This window comes from Erigeron canadensis, chromosome 9 (genome assembly GCF_010389155.1).
Source record: "Erigeron canadensis isolate Cc75 chromosome 9, C_canadensis_v1, whole genome shotgun sequence".
NCBI lineage: Eukaryota > Viridiplantae > Streptophyta > Magnoliopsida > Asterales > Asteraceae > Erigeron > Erigeron canadensis.
In genome coordinates, this window is record NC_057769.1 from 25,162,215 (window position 1) to 25,184,596 (window position 22,382).

A 22,382-nucleotide genomic window follows, 5' to 3' on the forward strand; every position below is an offset into this window, starting at 1 on the left:
CCCGTCTTGATTATGATTCCCTCGAGTACTCTATCATGATTCTATTGAGAGTAAACGAAAGCTTTAACAACAGATAAAAAAAATATTGAAGAATTAATTAAGGTCCTATTAAATCAGTAGGCCTCAATCCTATACACTCATTTAACCCAACCTGTCCTAAAAGAAATCTATTCCTGGGTTTAAGTACAATCCTATGCCTCATAGAATATGGTTCACTTCTACTAATTAACAGGTATCTAATGTGAAAAACATTCCATTTTTTATAAGAATCGTATAAGTATACTTGTTTTTATTCACAAATGTCTTTGTGGTGAATTTTATAAAGAACTCCCAATATATAAAAGAGTTCAGAGCACATTAAATCTAGCTTCTTTGTTTGCAAAATTTTTCAGTTTTTCCAAAAATGTAGCCCCCAGTGGCTCGAGTCACATTCATGCATGAGTAAAACTCTATCACGCATGAGAATAAAGCCCTACCTAAATATATGAAATATATTGATGATTAAGCCTGACAAGGGATGTGTCGATTGTTAGGATGGAGTCATCAAAAACCAATTAGGTAATAATGTAGATTGGAGAACCGTTGTTAAGTCAAATAATAGTTCTAAATGTTGTATTGTGCTTTACAAATACTTTCAAATACGAAGAAAAAAAACATAGCTGCAGAAGAAATTCATAGCAGTTGTCACCGAAGCTCGAAATATTCTTTATTTATGTAGCAGCCAACACCTTTTTTACGATTATTATTTTATAAATTATGCAAAATCCTTATCCTTATATTTTCTAAATGATTCTTGTTTCATCTTTAATAATATAATTGTCTATAAAGATGATTCTCGTTTTATTTTCAGGATAGTATTGAAACAAAAGAAACTCAGGAAGAAATTCTTTGTTGCAAGTACTAGATACCACCAACAGTGTTAAAAGTTATCCATTAGAAAACCTGATACAACATATATAGGCAACTTTGGATCAGCATATTACTTTTCTTTATCATTCAAAAATATGATATGTGACGGTATTAGTCATCTCATAAATAGAATATGCTACAATCAGATACCTTCAAATACTATTCTCCCTTTTCCATTAAAGGCTGTACAAACAATAATGCCACTACACCCTGCAAACATCAGTATCTTCGCGTGCATCTCGACATTTACGTTTACGCACAGTAATCGCCAGCACAGGAGCTTCTATGACATTTGATTTTTTTCGTTTAAATGCTAAGGTTTTGTCTATACAGGTGATCGACACACCAAACTTGAGAGATTGCTTACTTGACACGAAAATCATGTCTGAATACTGTTAAATTTTGAGTGAACTTGTCTCGGTTCTTCGAATCTAGGCTTCTGGAGATGTCAGCCATTAGCTTGTCAAAACACAAGGAAAGTCGTTGATGCTGATCTGCTGGCTGCAATGTCACATATAGAGAACGAATTCAGCTATAACAGAAATTTGTTAAACTCGGGAGCTGAGTTTCCAGACACAAATAATACTAGACATAAAAGTTGAGATTACCAACTTTAGTTTATACATAAGAGTTGCATAATTCACTTTCATGATGTCTTCCATATTTTGCTAGTAGCTAATAAAAACGAAGTCGACAACTATATACATCATGCCCTTTTGTATGGAAGGTGATTCATCATATTCATTGGCAAGTAAAACTGACGTGAAAATGAAGCCGTAAACACGAGTTCAAATTTCAATAGTGATATTGTTGTGTCTTATTGGAAGGTAACTCAGAAGTTATCCCATTAGAAAACTTAATGCATAGACAGAGAGTCAGAGATGAAGGCACAAACCTGTGACCCTAAAATATGAGCTTTCAGATCCGAAAATATCTGCCAATTAAAATGATGGATACTTCAGTTAGAAGCCTCAATCAATACCAAACATACTATAGTGTAGCATATTAAAATGTATTAAAAGGAGAATCTATATACAATCCAACCATTGTTATCTATTAGTTATAAATATAGAAAAAATAAACAAATAAAATGATAATCAGAGGGCATCTTGTCACCTGTTCATTAATCAATATCAAGCTTAGCATTGGTCTGCTGAGGCTCCATTGATTCCCACAATCCTCAAACAAAACAATCTCAAACAAGGTCTTCAGTATCTGTTGGATTAAAAAACAAATAGATGAGATATCCACTCAAGCTAACTGTAAATCATGTAAGGTTTGAGTATATAAGAATCTATATTAAAGACACTTGGATATGAAGCTTTTAGATAACAACGGCATAGGAGCTACACCAAAAAATTTCATGTCATTTTCAGATTCTTTGTAAATGAACATTTGGTCATATCAGATTGGCTCATATTACCAAATGCAATTGTTAAGGTCAATATATCTTACTTCTGGAAACAATGTTGGGCACTCTGCAATATGCCGACCAAGAGTCACTGCAGCGGGTGAAGTTGGTGCCTCCGCAATGGTGATGTTGTTAAAATAAAATGCAGCCAAATTATCTACTGCCGATGCAGCCTGACATATGAAGTATCAAAATTTCATGAAAAACTTGTAAAAAGTTTAGAATAATGTAATTATTGTTACAGATTATGTAAAGAAATATTGCAAAGATGAGTCATCGGTTGGGACAAAAGATAGGCTTCAAACATATACATTCATATATGCTTATCTATGTATGTACCCAAAACAAAGAACCACATTCATATTCTCGTTTTGAACTAATATTATGTTTATATACCATAGCATGTATGCACAAGATTTATGAAAATTGGTACTTCAATGTTAATGAACAACAAAGAATAATTATGTCTTATTTCAGAATGCAAAACTGAAAGGTACGGTGTTCTATTAGATCACTTTCATATAAAAAATGAAGAGGAGCGGTACTACAATATAAAATGTATTTGTTACAAGAATGTGTTGATAGCTCATTATTAACATCATATCTCCTAGAGGCAAACAAATCAGTTAAGGAATATAAGTCGCTTAATAAATACCTGAGTTGAGATACTTGTATCAAGGCCCTTTAACCCAGACTCTAACGAGCCAACTATATGCATGAACATGTTCATATCCAGGTTCAGCATGTAAACAATATGGCTATTGAATAGAACCTCCAAAAACGCATAATATGCCTTTGTAAGCTACAAAATACACATCAAATAAGTTTTAGGGTGATATAAAACCTGAACAAACCATGTGCAGCAAAAATGGTAACTTTTAATCCAATATCAAATATCCAATATCTACAAGTTTCTTTATCGACTAACATTCTAAAAATTTTAGATAAATAAAAATCTACTTATGTCAAGAACACAGGTTTCCCTCCATAACCTTTTTTTTACTTGCGTCAAGAATTTGACACCAACAAAAGATTAACAATTTAGCTATTCAGCTTTTACCAAATAGATCCACATACCTTCCTGTAAGCCAAAATATCAGCCAAGGGAACTGAGACGGTCATCTTTAAAGCAATTTCAAGTGCATCGGCTAGGGCCCTATCTCCATATAGTTCGAACACTCCAAAATTTACATAATTTCCAGCAAGAGCTGTCATTAGTTAAGAGCATTAGTAACAAAATCACATGAAAGTGACCAACACCGTGCCAAAATCCACCAGAGTACAAAGTGTTTGAAACATAAGAAACATGTCAGGGGAAAAAAAAGAACGAGAGAGACATATCCAAAAATATGAACATGCCAGCAGCAACAAAAATCCAAACAGGTATGAAGAATTTCGTTTTTAAAGAATACTAAGTCAGCAAGCGATGCATGAATAAGAAAACATCAGCATAACACATTTACTAAGCCAAAATAGAGCATAAAATCAAAAGCACTAACGCCAAATGCCACAAAATAATACTTGCAACTAAAACCAAGCCAAGAATGATGAGAAACAAATAATCTGAAAAGAATCAATATGCAACACATGAAAATGAAAAGAATCATGCAATCTAGATTGATAATTAATGATGGAATAAACTATATGAAAGATTGTTTACCCCTTGAAAGAATGGTCAATGCAATCCATATCCCCTTGTATTTGAAGGCGTATATATCCGCGACATTGGGCATTGATAAGATCCTTGATCCATATGCCACAAGAAGTTTACTAACTTCTCGGAAAAGAAGTATCCCGTTGGGTGAAGAGGAATCAAAAGTTAAACGTTGAGCCTTGTTCAATACAAATTCAGCCATAAATTTCAGTAATGGGGTAGTGACCTGCAAGATTAAACTTTTGCTCGAGTATCTTTTTAAGAAAAATAGAATGTACATTCTATTGTCCATCAAATTCACAACATAAAGAGGAAGTAATGAGCAATAAACAAATCGTCACATCTCTTGGAAAGTATGCATCCTAGATATACTACACAGTGTATAACTATGTGAATATATGATGCATACATTTATTGTATATGGCAAAAGGTTGTGTACATATCTCAAACCAAATCAATGTTAGGAATATACTTCTATTTACTTGGGTCATATTCCTAGATATTTACTCTTTCGATCCAACGAACCTCTCTCAAAAACTAATAGAATTACTCTCCAAATGTTGATTTCTAATGCAAGATATGAATGTTTTTTCCAATAATGTTCCTTTCATTTCCCATCTCATAGAAAAGTACACATTTCATATAGGGACTTATATGAATATTTTACACGTAGTATATCCCAATAGATTTAGATGGAAGTGACTCGTGAGAATTAAAAAAACAACCTAAGACCAACAATTATTGGTTACGTTGATCGATGAAGGTATTTGTGAAATTACCTCCGGTGTGTCTGCCCAATGTGAGATCCCTTTTAAAAGGATTGGCATGTGAGAAGGATATAACCAGTCAAACAGAAGTCCATAAGTTCTTCGACTGAAATTGATCAAATACAGCGCCATTTATAATCACAATATAACTCAAGATATATATATATATATATATATAGGGGAAGGTTCAGGCGATAACCATTCACATAAGAAAATATGTAATATTAAGTATAACTTGATCTGTTCATATGTGAACGCATTTATTCACATATGCCATTCACATACGAACATGTCAAGTTATGAAGTTATAGTCTAAAGGTTCTCATGGTACTTCCAAATCAAATGGTTCTCACATGAACCTCTTCCTATATATATATATATATATATATATATATGTATACATGAAACTATCTAGTAAAGATAATCCAACCTATTAGTGGCCATTGCAATTCCGCGTAAATCCCTCATCAGTCCAATTAATGCATATTTGACCGTATCAGTGCGAAACATAGCATCAGGAATCGACTCCAAACTGATAAATACCTAGAACCAAAAACATAAACAAAAACTGGAAAATGACAATGGACAATGAAGAAGATATTGTCAGGATAAGAAAAAGAATAAAGACAAGCGTGGTTTGTAGTAACCTAGAACTATCTGTGAATATCTGGATTTGTAGTAACAGAAATATAGAATTATAAACACAATATTGAATACAACATGTAACAAAGGTGTGCTCATGGGTCAAGATATGAAACATACAGGAAAAAAGGACATGTAATACTAGTTATATTTCTGACTATAAATTTACATAGAAGTGCCTGATTTTATACCATGCTCCCCCAACACTAGTTTACTTCCATTGTTGAATTGGTCAAAAAAAAAGTAGCTTTATTGTATTCCTAGTTTGTAAGGTAGTGGGTAGTTTTGAACTCATCATTTTGTATGTATGCAATTACGTCAATGAAAGTGATAGTTTTCTTTGGCTTAATTTTACTCATAATTCTCTTTTAACAAAATTGTTTAGAGAGTAATTTTCCATTGCTAGCCTAAATTGTGGCAGATTTAGGTGGTAAACTTCGAATCTAGTTTTGTAGTCACGTGGTGTAGCTGTGTCATGATTGCAAATTGGAATTGCTCAACGAAAAGATTTGAGGGATGTGTCTGTAACTCGAGTATTCGTAGTAATTTCGCACTTTTGACATTTTGGGGCAGGAACAATCCTATCAATATGTTTCACTTATGTGATTTCCTTCAAATATTAAACAGAAAATAAATAAGCATTGGTTACTCATTAAACAAAAAACAGTGCATCAGCTCACACAGTGACTGGTGGTAAAAATATAGTCAGAATCATATTATTCAAATGAAGCTTGTTAGGAAATAGTTCAAATCCAGACAGAAAAACATAATGATAATAAGAGTGTACCTGTAACAGTGGATCCATAGAAGACTTAAACTTAACAGGACTGTCCTCCATGAAAATTAGCCAGCCAATAGTGTAATAAAATGTAGTCCTACTGCGAGAGCATCTGTATTCATGGAGAAATGGGAAGTGTTCCCTCTGCAAATAAAAATGGCAAATTATAAATGTTTAGTGTGAGAAAAGCACTATCAAGTTATGAAAAGAAATCAAAAGAGTTCTAAAAGGAATCAAGATGAGTTAAGCTGACAGGTAATACTCTACTGCTTATTCACCCAAGCAGCGTATCAAAATTGCATAAATAGATTCATAAATTCATTTTAATTTATTAATTTAAACTATTTTATAATTACAGACATTATAATCAAAACTTTGATCTTATGTCAGATGGATACAATTATTTGTTTGAATGCCTAATTAATTGTTGCAAAAAAACTAACTACATGGTAATGACAAGAAAGAATACTTCAGAGTTGCCCTTTTTCTTATAGATGAGTATATATTATAGAATATCAAATTGCTTCTTTTCAAATTGGTAGAGGTTGCAGAGCTGTAACACCAATGCTGCCTATTAGTGTCCCTAACTAATGGAAGATGTGCAGGCTCTATATGGTTAGGTCGCTTAAGGAAGCCTAAGAAGAAGCTTTGAACGCTATATAAGTATATAACAGGTAGAGAATTACTGTATGATTCGCAACAATAAACTTCACAGTGTCCAACTTCATAAGTAGCTTTCCTGTCATATATCTGCAATAAGATATAATTAACTCACGAACAAGTATAATTCCTACAGACAAAAAAAAAACACACACATATACACATTTCATAAAGATAAATCATGAAATACTAGATAAAATAACTAACCCAGATGCCAGTTCCAAAAAGAGACTTAAGGTGTGGTCAATAACTTCCTCACTCTGTAAGAAAGAATTAATAAGAAACGGTACAAATTTTCAGAGAAGCAACCAAAACGGAGAATTAACTACCTCTGTGTAACACCTGAGGTTTGTTGCAATTTTCCCAACAATCAAATTTAATGCTTGAAGATGATCTTGCAACCCCAGCAGCTCAGATAAACGTCCATAGAGCTGCTGCATCATAAACGGAATGCATTTTAATATAGATATATCATGAAAAACAACCTAGAGCATCCACCAACGGTCACTTGCTTTACTTACCTTAGATGAATGCATAGCTTGGTCACCTACGTAAGACTTTCTGAAGTGTTGAAAGAATGTCAAAATTGCCTGGTCGAGCCTCTGCTTGCTAAGTTCACCGTATCTCTGCAGATATAGATTAATCCATCATCCTCAAATAGAAAGTTATTAAATCTATTAATTACAGCGAAAACATAGATTAAACTTGGTTTCCTAGACCGTGGTAAAATAGAAAGTTATACACATCGAACTCCGATAGCTCCAGTAAGAGATAGTGGTTCAGGATGCAGTTCGCTAGGTCTCCAAAAGTTCATTACAGATGGGGTATGATCGCTCTGGATGTCTTCGATGCAATATACGATATAATGTTGTAAATTTTACCCGATAATTGATTTTATATAATCGAAATGTCCAAAAAGTTTACATCAGTAATACATAAATCAAAATTAAAAGGTTCTGTACAGAACATAGCTCTACTATGATTCAGTACATAACAATCAGAAACGTGGATCATGGGTGTTTTTAATACCATGTGACAATTGCAAATACTTATAATTTTCGTTGGGGGACCAATCTGACTAGTGACTAGATGTGTAGATTATTGTGCACTTAGCTAAATTACCCGACTATGTAATCCACTATCAGTGGTATTTATAATACGCAATACACGAGCGGATAGCTCTGCATCAACAGCCTCTTGGGAATCCGTGCTGTGAAAAAAAAAAAGTGGTCAGTGGACAACAAAGTTTCCCGGTCATGTTAGCAGAACTTTTAATCTAGGACTTAAACTTGGATACCTGCAACCACTACATTGTTTAATCTTTAATATAGCAGCAACAATATGAACTATCCAAGCTAATTTGGCTTCAATGACTGATAATTCATTATTATCACTAATCTGATGCTGTGCTCTTTCCTATTAAGAAACACCGCAACAAAACACATTAAATATCACTAAATAAGTACAAGGAAATATATGAACGGAAAACAATATGCACTAAAGAGTACCGTATACAGTTGCAGGATGGGCTCCACAATATTTATAATAAATAAACTACTCCTTTCATACTGAAATGCAAAAGAGCAACTGATCAAGCTATCAGCTTTTTAGCCGTAATTAGATGATTGCAGATAACAAACATCAAATTTTTATGATAGCTCCTAAACAGATAATACCACCAAGTACATGAGCATTTAGACCTGAAATCTGCATAGATACGGAAAGCAGTCAAGCTGATCTTGAAGAAGCTCTACATTATCAAGAGGATTTTCAGAGAGGTCATCTTGGGGAGTAGCCTACATTTTGGAAATGAATAAATGGAAGCTTGTGGTAATTAAAGAGGAAGACGTAATTTCTCTTTGCAAAACATTAAAATATAATATTCATAGACAATGCACCACATACCTGCACAGAATCAAATCGTGAGGTAATAAAACCTTCACTAATCTTCGGCACAAATTCGTCAAGCAAGCTAGGTGCATCAGCTTTCAAGTAGGGCACAGATGTTACCAACCGTGACCACAGCCCCAAAAGATAGTATACGCTGCTACTAGCCCACTGCAAGGGTCAATCAATACATTGAACTCATGACAAGGTTCAACATACTAACTATGTTGTATTATATCTAAAAACAAGTATAATCTTTAGCTCCAAATATATATGCAGCATTATCACCTAAGAACGTCGTTGAATGATCAATGTACACTGATGTTGTACTTCTTAATCAAATACATAATCCCCATGGCCCTCACGGTTATTATTAATTCAGATTAATATACAATGATGTACTTTTGAACATATGGTTCATGAGTCACTGTTATCTGTTTCCTCACATGTATGCATGAAATTATATAGAAGAAACATGGCTTCGTCTATTAGAATTAATACTTCAAATCCAAAGGAACTATTGGAAGAACTCTGACAATATACTATTTATAACATGCATGAAGAATTCACTACTGAACTAAGTACTAAGGCTAGCAGGGCTCATGTTTACTTCTTAAGAAATAGTTTAAAGAACATTGTTATGTCAACTTCTCAGATTGTTTAAGTTGTAAACACCAAAAGCAACCTGCCATGACTGCAACGATTTTAAAGTAAACTCTGCAACCAAGCGTATCCAATCACTGTAGCCTTCAACATTCACAAGTTCTGATAGCTGCAACCAAAACAACAGATAATATTACCAAGAGAGAACAAATAACAGTTGGCCCAAACAAACAACCCGAGTTCCCAATATGGTGCTACCAATCACAGATGTCATATTCAAATATAAAACCTCTGTAGGTTACTATGATTACTTCTTGCTCTTGCTGTTAAATAGCAGATCACAGATGTGAGTTTCAAGTGCAATAACTATTTTGCTTAGTATGATTACTTTCATAATCTAGATATTAAGAAAGAGTGAGCATGTATGTATGTAACTATCTATCAATATCTATCAATGCTTTCACTAAAAGCATTAAGCACCACCAACCCCTACACCAGTACACCCACCCACAAATCAGATTCAACTCTACCAATCAAAATGTACCACATCACCCTTCCCCACATGATAAAAATGTAAGACATCACCCTTTCTTGCCCTTTCCTACATCATCACCACCGAAACCACCACAAAAAAAATAAAATAAAAAACACCCAAATACCAAAGGGTGCCTGTTGGTATGAGAGACGATCTTTCCTAATCAGATACGCTAATACAAAAACATCATGACATGTGGCATCCACTTATTCTCACTACTTCTCTTATCTCTTGGATTTGCCTAGTGTCATGCTTTTGTTACTAAATATGAGGATGTTTTACGTGGATGTACCATTAGTACACTATTACTTGTGTAAATATAACGTAAACATAATATACGGGTCAGTTCATTTGGTTTCCCCGATTTCAGCCCTTAGATCAATATGGATGCTCAAGAACTCAAAACAGTGCAAAACATGTGAAAAAAAAAACGTGAAAAGTTTGGGTTTTTTCACATGTGAAAATACATAGCACACATACATGTGAGTGTGTGTTGAGATTCATTAAAAAGCAGACATAATCAAGGTGCTCATTTTTTTGTTTTATGCCCTCACTTGTTATTTACGTGTATAATGTGTAACTGGTAGAAGAAATCAAATCCAGGAAGGATATGAGCCCTAAAACCATCCATGATGCTAATCGACAAGATGCTTCCCAAAAGATAACTTGCTACAGGATCCTATTTATAATAAAGTTTGAACCATACCATCAACTCAGGCCACTTAAAGTATGACCTAAATGTCTCACCACTAGAACGTAATATCACATGGCAAATATAAAAAGAGTTACATTGTAGAAGCTTGGAAAGAAAAACAAGCAGTTATTTACAAATCAGAGGTTTAATCAATAAACCATTCTTTTTCTTGTTGGGCAAGCATGTTATTTCAGAAAAATTTATTAAGAATATATGATATCTCATCAATTGAAATAATTACAGTAGTATCTTTACTAATAGTTTGAATAAAGACATGTACATGTATGTAAGGCTAACACTTAAAGACATGAAGAAACTCAACACGACAACACTGGTAATTCAGAAAAGGAGTTATTAAAAATGCAAACAGTTACATAAATCACCTGATAGTTAACTCTAAACCGTCCAAGAAGACGACAATATTCATGGTAATTATCATGATCAGCAAGACCTGGGTCAGAAGTCATAAACAAACTTTTAGATCATGTTAGTCACAGAACATAAAGGTCAGAATAAAACAGGAAAAGGAGGATGATATGCACACCAAAGTTATAGCCTTATAGATAACATATCTTGAAGCCATATAATATAAATATCATATATTAGTAACCAATTCAAAGTTTGGGTCACACAAGATTTTAAATATTAAAATATACTTGAAGCAGACATTTAGCAGAACACTTCACCTAGTTGTACTGAGTCTTCAACCATGAGTACCAATGATATTCCTTCTTTAAGGAAAACATTTCAGCATTATTTACTAAATCAAACGTGCTACAGTTGGCAACTCCACCCTCCTATTAAGGGCTTATTGTGACAATAGCTCTAATATTATATCATAGTATTACTAAAATTGTTGGGCAGCAAGTGCCTCAATATGCAAGGCCAAATGAAAAGAGACATTCACAGGGAATCTTAAGTAAAGTCTAGAGTAAAGAAAAAAAAAGAAGATTGGCTCCCCAAAATTAATTCCCTGTGCAAGGGTTGAGAAGGTAAGTCTAACTATAAAGTCTTCCTGTTGCGTTTATTCTCAGTACAAAAGAGGTCAGAACTCTTCAAGAGAAAAAACAATAAAGTCTTTTTCTGAAGTCAACCCAATATATATATACACATACAACAAAAAAAATAAAAAATATACACATACACATAAATGCATACATATGTGTATGTATGTATGTACGTATGCTCCTTGCCCTTATAGAATTGAGGCAATTGACAGATACAAGAGATCTCTTGGTATGAAAAACTAAACCACTAGTAGTTTATATGTGGGACAACTGGCATCACTAGACTTCAATTAGAAGTATAAAAGAGAACCATGTACCTTGACCTGCTTGTAAGATCTCTTTGGTTCCAGTCATTAAATGTGCTAGAAATTTAGAACGTGCGGCATCATTTGAAAACAGAGAGCGCCTTACTGAAGCCAATCTTACTAAGCATTCCAGGGCCTATAAATACATAATAGATTAAGGATGCTTCCATATATTATGCTGACGAGTAACGAAAAAAGATATCAGGCTGATGGATGGCAGTATGTTTCCAAATGCACTTCATTTATAATAATTTTCTTCTTGGCTGACGACAAGCAAAAGATTAAGAATTTCTAGATTCTACTTTAAATATCAATAACGTTCACATAATGACAGTGAACAATATTTTAAGTATTAACATTCACGGTCAATGCAACATTCTTTTGACATCATGACATTTCATAATGTATAAAAAAAGATAAAAGTAATGTAGGGTATGGGGATATGGAGTAAAAGACATTACTTCAGCTAAGTTTGAACCGTCATAGAACAAAACAAGCTTTGGTGCTTATGCTTACTACTTTATGCCCATATCAGGAATCTATGGCAATTGCAAGCGAAGGCAGCGAGCCATGCACTAGTAATGAGAATTTGGAAGGAAGATGAATCTATCAGTTGCCAAGTTGCAAATGGGGGGCGATATAAGGCAAGTGTTGAACAAGTACAACAAAGTAAAGAAAACAAAAAAAAAAACACAGAACAAAAGCCCAAAGTGCAATATAGCTAATATAGTGGAGCTTAGACGGATTTCTTAGTGAAAAAATAACATCTTAGGATTTTTTACAAAAGATTCAAGAACTCCTTCATGCATTTGATTCTAAAAGATCAGATGTAAGGTCTGGCTACTCTACAATTGGTTTAAAGTAAACTGCACGCAAAATTTAGGTCCCGTATACCACTGACTCTCATAAATTTTATTTAGCAACCCCAACTGTTGATTACATTTTATGAAATAAATGTAGTATAAGGCAGCAGATGAAAGAATACTATTTGTACTGTAAAGTCTTAGGAAAACTTTCACCGCTAATATTAGTCAATTTGAGTCTTCAGTCAGATTTATATGGATAGATAATGAATGAACGTATCAGCTCTCTCCATCATATATGTTCCTCTTCTCCATTTTAATGAAATATCAAGTACATAAACATCTCCCCAGGCTTGCATTATATTGCAAGATCTACATATATGGCACACTGCTACCAGAGAAAAAATTAATAGAAAGTGATACTAATTAATGAGGTTGGATTAACTGTTGGTTAATAAAAACTATTATTGGCAGGAAAGACTTTCAAGGCACACATCACAGCTATTGAATTTGCAATCTTGGATTCCAGCACAACCGAGCCCTAATAGATGTCCATTCAACCTTTTATATAAACACACAAACACATTCCAATGTAATGTGTGCAAATCCTTATATCATATTGGTCGTTCCAACGGATTGGCACATTGGATGGTTCATGTGCTCATTTTCCATTTTGAATAATAATAATTACATCTTGTGGGTCATAGATGATAGTTTTACAAGATTTCCCATAAAATCATGTACACATTAAAAGCAGGGTTATGATACTAATCAAGAGGCCCATTGGGTTGGGCCAGACAAGAGGGCGCATATTATTATTATTATTAATAATTTAGTATCTTGTGCACCAAGTTAGGGTAAGTTGTCAGCTTGGTTAAATAAGGTCATTAGGTCACCGTTTCGAGTATGGAGATTATTATTATTGTTCTTAGGAACTAGGGATGCTAGGGCATTAATCCAGATAGAGCCACTAGGGCATTAATCCAGATTATCTATCGATTGTCTTCCCTTTTAATTATTTTCTGTTTTATTCTTATTGTGTTGCTACTTTCAGGTCTGATACACATCAGGTTATCACTATTCCTGCAAAGAAAGCTCAAGTTCATCTTCTATTGAATTCTCACAATGTAGGGAACTGAACTGGAAACCCGAGCATGTTTCAAGCAATGGAATAGCTAATGCTGGTGGGAAAAGAAAGAAAAGCAAGCATGCAGAAACTCACTTTATGGCAAAAGCCTATACCAGTTGCAAAATCATTTATTTTCACTTTTCCATTTGAAAGTCATACTGAAAAGTATGAACTCCCCGTGTTCCATTTCCCATTCCTAAATTCAGTTTATAAATGACCATATCCCCTTTACCAAATAAGTCATTTTTCATGACTTTTTAGATTTACAGAGATGGTGAAATAACGCTAGGAAGTTCAGAATTAAATAGAACCAATTATCAGCATATACAAACATGGTGAGAACAAACTCAAATAGCAATGGTATGAAGTTCAGAATACAACCAGAATCACCTAAGAAGTTATGAGATGCATTCTATAGATGAAAACAGTGACTCACCTCTTTAGATAAAGGAGGCTTAGTGATTGCATAGTAATCAAAAAAAATTTGTAGTGTCGAAGGATCTTCTAAAAGCGGCTTCCACCCAGATGGAATCTACAAATTCACCAGAAGTTTTATTTGTTCGATTAATGGCAAAGCACTAAATTGGATATATATCTTTGAGGATATATACAGTCAACTTGTTTTGCTTCATATATGAATAAAAAGTATACTAATACCTGAACAGTACCGAACTCGTCCGAGCTTTCATCAATTGACGATGCAATAAAATCAAATGACAGACATTTCAATGCCAGAGACAGTGCCAACTCTTGCAAGCGACTGCCAACTGCAGGCGAAAAATCAACGTTTAGAATGACAATATAAATAAAACCAGTAAGATATCTACCAGGAGTAAAGCAGAAAATTACTATCATATTACCATCACTTTTCAGCTGTTGCAGGGATGTAAGAGATATTTGGAAAATTTGAAAAAGAGATTGATCCCTAAAGTTGCAAGAAACTCTTCGATGATGTGTAGAAGGCAACCCCGGATTTGGCTGTATAGTAAGCAGGGAAACAGTTGGGAATGGGGGATATGAAGACTGATAATGATGATCACAAAAGACTGGAAATTCAATAATGTATCAACCTTATCTAGCAAAACGTTGTACATTACATTATGCCATGAAGTGATCATAGGGCAGAAACATATTAACCAACCTGATTCATCTCGGAAACAAGCTGATTTAGTATCTTTAAACCAATTGAAACATGACCCGGTGATGCCTGCCGAACACAACAATTATGTAAGAGAAGTATGCAAAGCATTGAATTCATGCGCGTAAACTTAAGATTATATTGCATGAACAAAAAGTGAACTTGCATCCAACTAGAGCAACTCTTTTACAAGAGCAACTCTTTTACAAAAGCAACTTATCAGCTATACTCTATGTTATGGATAGCGGTGCTATAGCGGTTAGGGATCCTCAGGTAAAATAGAGGTCCCACTATTATCGGCCCTATTTTACCGATATCGGTCCTATAACGATAGCAGTGCTGTAGCGTTTATTTATTGTTTTTTTATTTTTTTGGCCCAAACTTCAAGAAACAGTACGTTTTGCAAGTATTAACACTAATGTTTCAAATATGGACACTTTTAAACTTGACTTTTCATATCTATATTAAGTATTACGTACTGATTATTATATGTATATAGTATTATTAAAATTACCGCTATCTCACCCCTATTCCACCGCAATAACCAATATCTTGACCGACATTTGATTATGGACCGCTATAACTACTATACTTATATCGTATTTTCTTGAGAGTTGAGATTAATTCAAGATAGCAATATAATCTTAATGTGCACAAGAGCCAGGCTTCAACAGTGACGAGTGACTATTCTGGAGCAATTCCTACTGCACTCTTGAGTCTTAACTTAATGCTAATTTAAGCTCCCAACTCTTAACCTGTACAGCTTATGAAGATAAATTCTAATCCACATCTAAAAAAAACTTTCTAGCTTTCTTGAACAGAACAGGAGAATTAGAAACAAAAAAAAAACAACGCTATTGTTTGTTATATGCTAATCTAAAAGAATAATGGAGACTGATCTTTAAATCTTCAGATTCTTAATTCTTCATAACTTTCTAATAGCTTGAAAGTTTTGCCAAGCTTAAAACCTGACTAGAAACCAACTGCCCTTCACCATATATGATATAAACTAAAACTTATAGTTCTTCATTTAGATTACTTTCCATTTGTATGTTAAGTGACTTGTAACATGGTTCCCAAAATAAATAGAAAAAGATAAAGCATAAAAAGATAAAGGAAAACTTTGTGCCCAAAGGACTATGAAGAACATGAGAAAAGAGACTTCATGGAGCAGGTAATATAATACCTGGATCAAAAAATTTGTGGAGTCTTTGACAGCATCTCTGAACCTATCATCGTCAAACCAACCGAACTTGGTCACCCGACACAAGAGCTGGACTAGAGATCCGATTACATACGGCTGCAGTTCGTGTCCCCTTTTTGCCAAATAGGTAATAATGTAGTTCCCTTCATCAGACGTTCGCATGATTCATATGAGAAGTCAGAATAGAAAAAAGCTTTTTTTTCATTGGCAATTAGGTACAGATATAAGATAATGTTTAGCAATAGGGGAGCATCACAACTTCTAGCATATATGAACAAGCATAAAGATAACCATGCCGGTTGGTGAACCACATGAAGATATTATTAATATTAAGAAGAGCTTGTATAAAGCAGCTATAAGATGTATGTTGATCTACCAACTAGAAAACACAAGCGCCAACCAAGGTTCATAGAAGAATTACGTAGATCAAGACGTAGTTGCAAGGATAGGGTATGCTCGGTCACTTGCTTCAATAGACTTGAACTAGCCAGCATTAATGCATAAGGAGTTGAAGCATTGTCAAGTATGTACTGACATTGTGAAATATAATCAGTATTTGCTGAAAAGCACTTTAGAGTATTCTCAGCATGAGCTCGTTCAACGGAGTCTTGTGAATTGTAAAGTCTCTCACACAAAGCTTCCAATTGTGCTAAGCTCTCCATTCTTGTTTGGAATTAATGATCAGATTTCACTTGTCAAGAACCAGCAATTATCCAATTTAGGTCTACAAAACGACAAGCAGAGGTCATGCATCCGGATAGAGAACTATACAAACATATAAGACTCAGTTGAATACTTAAGGTAATGGCATGAATTAATAACTAAAAGGACAACATCGGGTCGCAAAAACATAAACTACAGCATATGACGTCCAACCACATATTATATTATAACACATAGATATATGATATCATTACATTGTTCATCATACAATGAAGCATCTTTCATCATCAAACTACTTCCTATTACACGTGAAAGGTCAAAAAGAAAAAGAAAAAAGTACATATATATAGGCTATGGATAGAACTCCATGATATTAAACCATGAGCCAATGGTCACCAATCCTTGCTATACTGAATACTGCAACAATCCTGTAAAAAGAAAATAATCAGCAACAAAACTAAAAAAAATTTCACTTTTCTTATATCGTTTCTTCGACCTCTATTTTCCAGTCTAATACGCTATCGTGGAAACGAACTAAAAAAGACGCATTTACGCAATCAAAAACTAGGACCAAAACCAACTGCTTGAAATCTTAACTAACCATTAAACTAAGACCGTAAGAAACTATAACAAAAAAATGTAAATTTAAATCCTTTTAATCTTCTGACAAACAAATACACCATGATATGAAACTTTTTAACATATTTAAGCATCGAAAATCTCATAGTTACACGATGCAGTTGAATACAACAACACAGCAGTAAAGACCTCAATCAATAATCTTTCTTTGCTGATATTATATATATATATATATGTATGTATGTATATATGTTTTGTGATCTTCATATTGCAGTCATGGATTCTCAACATCATAAAAATCGAGCTGAATAAATCGTCGAAATGAAGATCAAAGTAACTATCTTTGATAAAAATGCAAAATGCATAATGCAAATCAAGATCAAACTAAAATCAAAGTTAAAATGACGTCATTTTCCGATTTCAATTCCTTCAAACTTTATTATTCTTAATCACATTACGTCTAGTAGGAATGATAAGTAAAAGAAAAATCTTTATAAAAAAAATCAATTACAAAACCCTAGAAAATCCAAAATAAAGAAGAAGAAAGAAAGAAAGAACCGGTGATTGAGGGCGGCGGTGGTTGATTGCGGCTAGGGTGTATGCGGTCGTCGCTGTAGATGGAGGTTCGCCTGAAGTGGATGGCGGCGGTTGACTGCCGTGGTGTTATATATAATATATGTATGTATGTAGAGATAAGGCTATGAGATCTCAAATTGTTGAGTTGATGATGATGATGAATGAATTTTCAGGATAATAATATTTATAGGATTCAAATCGAAATCGAAGTATATCTAAAGATATAGATAGAATAGATACAGATGATATATATATAGATGATATATATGTATGTAGAGTCGTAGAGAGATGTACTAGCAGTAGTATTATATATTTAGATTTAGATAAATAAAATAAAAATAAAGTAATAGATGTAACAGAGAAGAGGTGGGTTACGACTAACAATATACAAAGAAGAGAAGACGAGAGAAAGAGATGAGTTTGGTTTGGTTGGGGTTGTTAGTTAGTGAGAAGCCCAAAAAAGAAAGGGAAAACAGAGAAGAAATGTGATGTTAATTTCTCACAGGACTTAAACCGATGGCCCAAAACCATCCACCATGTGCTTCTTAATTATTACATCCACAAATTTACCTCCTTAAATATCAATTCTTCATGTGATTTTACAAAAAGTAATCAGCTTTTAACATGGACAACTAAGTATCAAAAACCTTTGATTGATTACATAATCAAGTTTATAAATAGAATCAACTAGTAATTTGTACCATAGCATTGTCGTGTAAGACGATTTTACACGATATAGTTTTGGATTACTTCAATACATAGTAGTGTACACTAGAGAGCCCTTTCACCCTTAATGCCTAGTAGGAGGAGAAGCTCCCAACTAAACCGCCCAAAGGGGCGACATTTAATTGGGATAAAACTCTGCCTCCTCTGCGGGACTCAAACCTGCTTCACTGAATGACTTTATTTGTGAAATATCTTAGAATGTTCTTCTCATGTCTCGAAGTCAAGACCTCCAGCATGAAAAGTCGGTGTTCAACCATTGAGCTATCGGGGGAAGTACACAAATTCTTAAGAAAAGACAACAAAATATGAAACAATAACTAAAACAACATATAAGAACTATATGAATAATACTATGTAAATAAGGTAGAAAAAAACAATAAGCATATTAATGCAAATAATAATAATCTGACGAAAGTGATGTAATATATTGTCTTGATTTAAATGTTACATAAATATAAGACGTAACGATGCAAATGTTAAAAGATATAAACTTTATGACATAAAAATGAAAATAAGCAAAACTTAAAAAGTATTGTATAATTCATGCACATAAAAATATACTTTGTTAAAAGGTAAAAAAAATAAGATATTTAGTGGGTAAAAGTAAAAATTAACAAAAACAAAATAAAAATTAAAAAGTTACATATAAAATGCTTGTATAGTTAAAGAAAAAAAAAGTTATAAGCTATACTTGCACTATTTGCTTCCAAAGTTGTAAAAAAACCTGTTGTTTTTTAGTATGTATATAATTCAACAACTTAATTAAGTATTTAGTATTTTCTCTAAGGACTTTGGTTAAACACCGTCCTAAGAGCTTTAGTTAAGGTTTTTTAAATAGTTCTAAATTTACTATAAATTTTAAAGGTGAGCTTTTGATATACATTTAATATTTTCCTTTCTTTAATATTATATATGTAACAATGTCAATTTACAAATTAGGATGATGGCCTTGTATACGGTATGCAACCATGGTTTGGCTCATACCGCATAATAACATTGTTGCCGACCTCATGATGTGGGCACCGACTTTCTTTAACGGTATAGATGTGTAACTGTTAAATTGGTTAACGGCTTAATTTTCAAATTTGTATTTGCTTTAAATATTACTCAGAAGGATGCCACCCCAATAATCCTAAGCATAACCCGTCAAGGAATCAATGAATCACGAATCCAATAGTCAAGCCCGAATCCTAGCAAATGTCATGCAAATCATCCATCACGTTTTTGATTAACTTGATTACCGGAGGAGTGTACTAAAACGTGTCAACATAAAGTTGGTGAGTTCGTAGGTTTTAACATTAAAATCATAGCGCCAGGATAACAACCGTTAACGGTACATAAGAGTTAGGATACTTACATCATCAGTAAACCCACTTTATGGGTGCACATCAACACGTTCATCACATGATATCATAACGACTTATCCATACGTTTACACAACATAGCATCAACGTTACATTACAACAAAACGATTCAAACACATCCGACAATATCGTTAACAACAACGTTATGCCACTAATGTGGGCTTTATCATTATGCCACAATCGTGGACTTAATCGTTATTCCACTATTGTGGACTTAATCGTTATGCCACTATTGTGAACTTAATCGTTATCACCATCACATACAATACACATGCAAAACATTAATACATTAACGAGGAAATACTATCATACAAATTCCTATGTCTCGTTCCATATCAAAGTGTTTCAAATCAACCGACTATTGGAACCACGTTAAATGTGACCGTCACTGATCATTTATCATTCGTGATATGATAATTGACGATAACTGAAATCCCTATGTCTAGTAAATATACGATGGGCGTATTTACTCTTAAAGACATATTATAGGATTTCCCATTAAATAACTGGAACTACGGGGACTTATATTGTACATAATAAACACCAGAGGCTAAAGTTGTAAATGCTCTCTCTATAAATAGAGAGGCATGTACAACATTCTAAGGCTAATCTTGCACCCTCTTTGTGTGTTTTTCTCTCCAATACTCATACCTATCTTTAATCAATCATCTCGTTCTGGGAACCCGACATCAATGGCAAACATTCTTGCTATCACAGGGTCCTCTAGATCGTCAGGTACACATTATTATTATCATATTTTCATTATGTTTACAATACGAATCATATTAATTTTAACATGTGACATCAGAGCAAAAATCTATTGATCTCATGATTCGTATTATTATGTTTGTCCGGAAAATATGATCGGCAATTAAAAGTCCTTTCCGTTTTCTTATGCCATCACGAAACAAATTTTTGTTCAAGCAATAACATATATTAATTAATTATTGGTTTCTGTGATGATTATCACATGAATGATAATTTAATTTAAATATTGATGAATTAATATACATTACATGATTGACATCTATGTTTCAGCGGCTGCGAATGAAAGAAAAACTAAAGGTATTATAATTGTTTATAATACCTTATTAATGTTAATTATGTTTCGCATCATCTTATTCAAGTATTACATATATGTCGAACTTCTAATCGTCGGGTTTGAATCTTTATCTTAATTTTAATGGTTGATTCTTTATTGAATTCGATATTATTGTAAGTTGATTTTGATTTAGTCTTTATTGAATTCGACATTATTTCAAGTCGATTTTGATTTAGTCTTTATTGAATTCGACATTATTTTAAGTCGATTTTGATTTAGTTTTTATTGAATTCGACCTTATTTCATTATTAAATCCGACCTTAATTACTGATTTTGATTTAGACCTCATTGAATTCGACGTTAATCTAAGTCGATTTTGATTTAGTCTTTATTGAATTCGACCTTAATTATCAATTTTAATTTAGTCTTTATTGAATTCAACCTTATTGAGTTGATTTTGATTTAGACTTTATTGAATTCGACCTTATTTCATTATTAAATTCGACCTCATTTTAAGATTTTGATTTAGTCTTTATTGAATTCAACCTTATTTGAAGTTGATTTTGATTTAGACTTTATTGAATTCGACCTTATTTCATTATTGAGTTCGACTTCATTTTAAGATTTTGATTTAGTCTTTATTGAATTCAACCTTATTTTAAATTGATTTTGATTTAGTGTTTATTGAATTCGACATTATTTCAAGATTGAGTTCGACCTAAATCTAGTCTATTTCGACCTGAAACATGTCTAACCAGACTTTACATGTCATAACATGTCGAGTTCAATTTTAATTTATTTATTGAAGTTCGACTTATTTATCTAACTTTGATTTATTTATCAAAATTCGACTTACTAATCAATCTCTTCTGTTGAATTCAACTTACCTTGTCAATTTCTTTTAATTGTTGAATCTTAATTACTTGTTGAATTGTCGAGTACGATTTCATCTCAAAATTTTATGGAAAATTTTGTAACTCAAATTTCGAAAATAATTTTTTCTAAAACATTTTTTTACCATAACACTCAAAGGGAAAATAAAAAAAAATTAATAAAAAAAAATTCAATAATGAAGTTTGATTTGGTCGCCAGAGGCTGCCGCCCCTTGGACCCCGTAACTTAGGGGCTTCGCACTAATATACATGGTCTCATTATTTGTGCTCAAAGGTCAAATGTGATTCTCATGTTGTGCTTTTTTTTCCTATTGCATAATGAACACTAAGTATATTAATTCTGCCCAAAGGTGATTTAATATGCTTTGTGTACCCAAAAGGACTATTTTCATACATAATATACACGATTCTTA

The 22,382-nt window shown here is 33.2% G+C and overlaps 1 protein-coding gene and 1 long non-coding RNA gene across 3 annotated transcripts; both read right to left on the reverse strand.

Moving 5' to 3' along the window:
• Window positions 1-933: 933 nt before the first annotated feature.
• LOC122581200 (exportin-7) lies at window positions 934-16,947 on the reverse strand. Of its 2 annotated transcripts, none has more exons than XM_043753372.1 (28): window positions 16,548-16,947; window positions 16,109-16,269; window positions 14,926-14,991; window positions 14,645-14,762; window positions 14,442-14,551; window positions 14,221-14,316; window positions 11,865-11,988; window positions 10,924-10,991; window positions 9,394-9,480; window positions 8,727-8,879; window positions 8,522-8,617; window positions 8,330-8,389; window positions 8,119-8,237; window positions 7,944-8,031; window positions 7,343-7,447; window positions 7,151-7,252; window positions 7,029-7,081; window positions 6,848-6,911; window positions 6,171-6,305; window positions 5,172-5,284; window positions 4,754-4,847; window positions 3,981-4,200; window positions 3,398-3,528; window positions 2,976-3,122; window positions 2,365-2,493; window positions 2,026-2,124; window positions 1,805-1,843; window positions 934-1,410 (listed from the first exon to the last, which is right to left on the reverse strand). In XM_043753372.1, the coding sequence occupies exons 1-28, from the start codon at window positions 16,786-16,788 to the stop codon at window positions 1,273-1,275; spliced, it is 3,156 nt and encodes a 1,051-aa protein (XP_043609307.1). In that variant the 5' UTR covers window positions 16,789-16,947; the 3' UTR covers window positions 934-1,272. The 2 variants fall into 2 exon arrangements, with proteins under 2 accessions (XP_043609307.1, XP_043609306.1); XM_043753371.1 differs by having other exon boundaries at window positions 7,151-7,255.
• Window positions 16,948-16,991: 44 nt separating this feature from the next.
• LOC122581202 lies at window positions 16,992-18,405 on the reverse strand. Its single transcript, XR_006320982.1, has 2 exons — window positions 17,927-18,405; window positions 16,992-17,217 (listed from the first exon to the last, which is right to left on the reverse strand). It is a non-coding gene; the product is annotated as an uncharacterized LOC122581202 (long non-coding RNA).
• Window positions 18,406-22,382: the final 3,977 nt, after the last annotated feature.

What these genes read in the sequence shown, in the direction of transcription:
- LOC122581200 (XM_043753371.1), bottom strand. Translation starts at nt 16,788, where the DNA reads ATGGAGAGCTTAGCACAATTGGAAGCTTTGTGTGAGAGACTTTACAAT. An exon ending in GGTTTAGAGTTAACTATCAG is followed by an intron (nt 9,481 to 10,923) that starts GTGATTTATGTA and finishes TTTTGGTTGCAG; the next exon opens with CTATCAGAACTTGTGAATGT. An exon ending in TTTTTGGAACTGGCATCTGG is followed by an intron (nt 6,912 to 7,028) that starts GTTAGTTATTTT and finishes ATCTTATTGCAG; the next exon opens with ATATATGACAGGAAAGCTAC.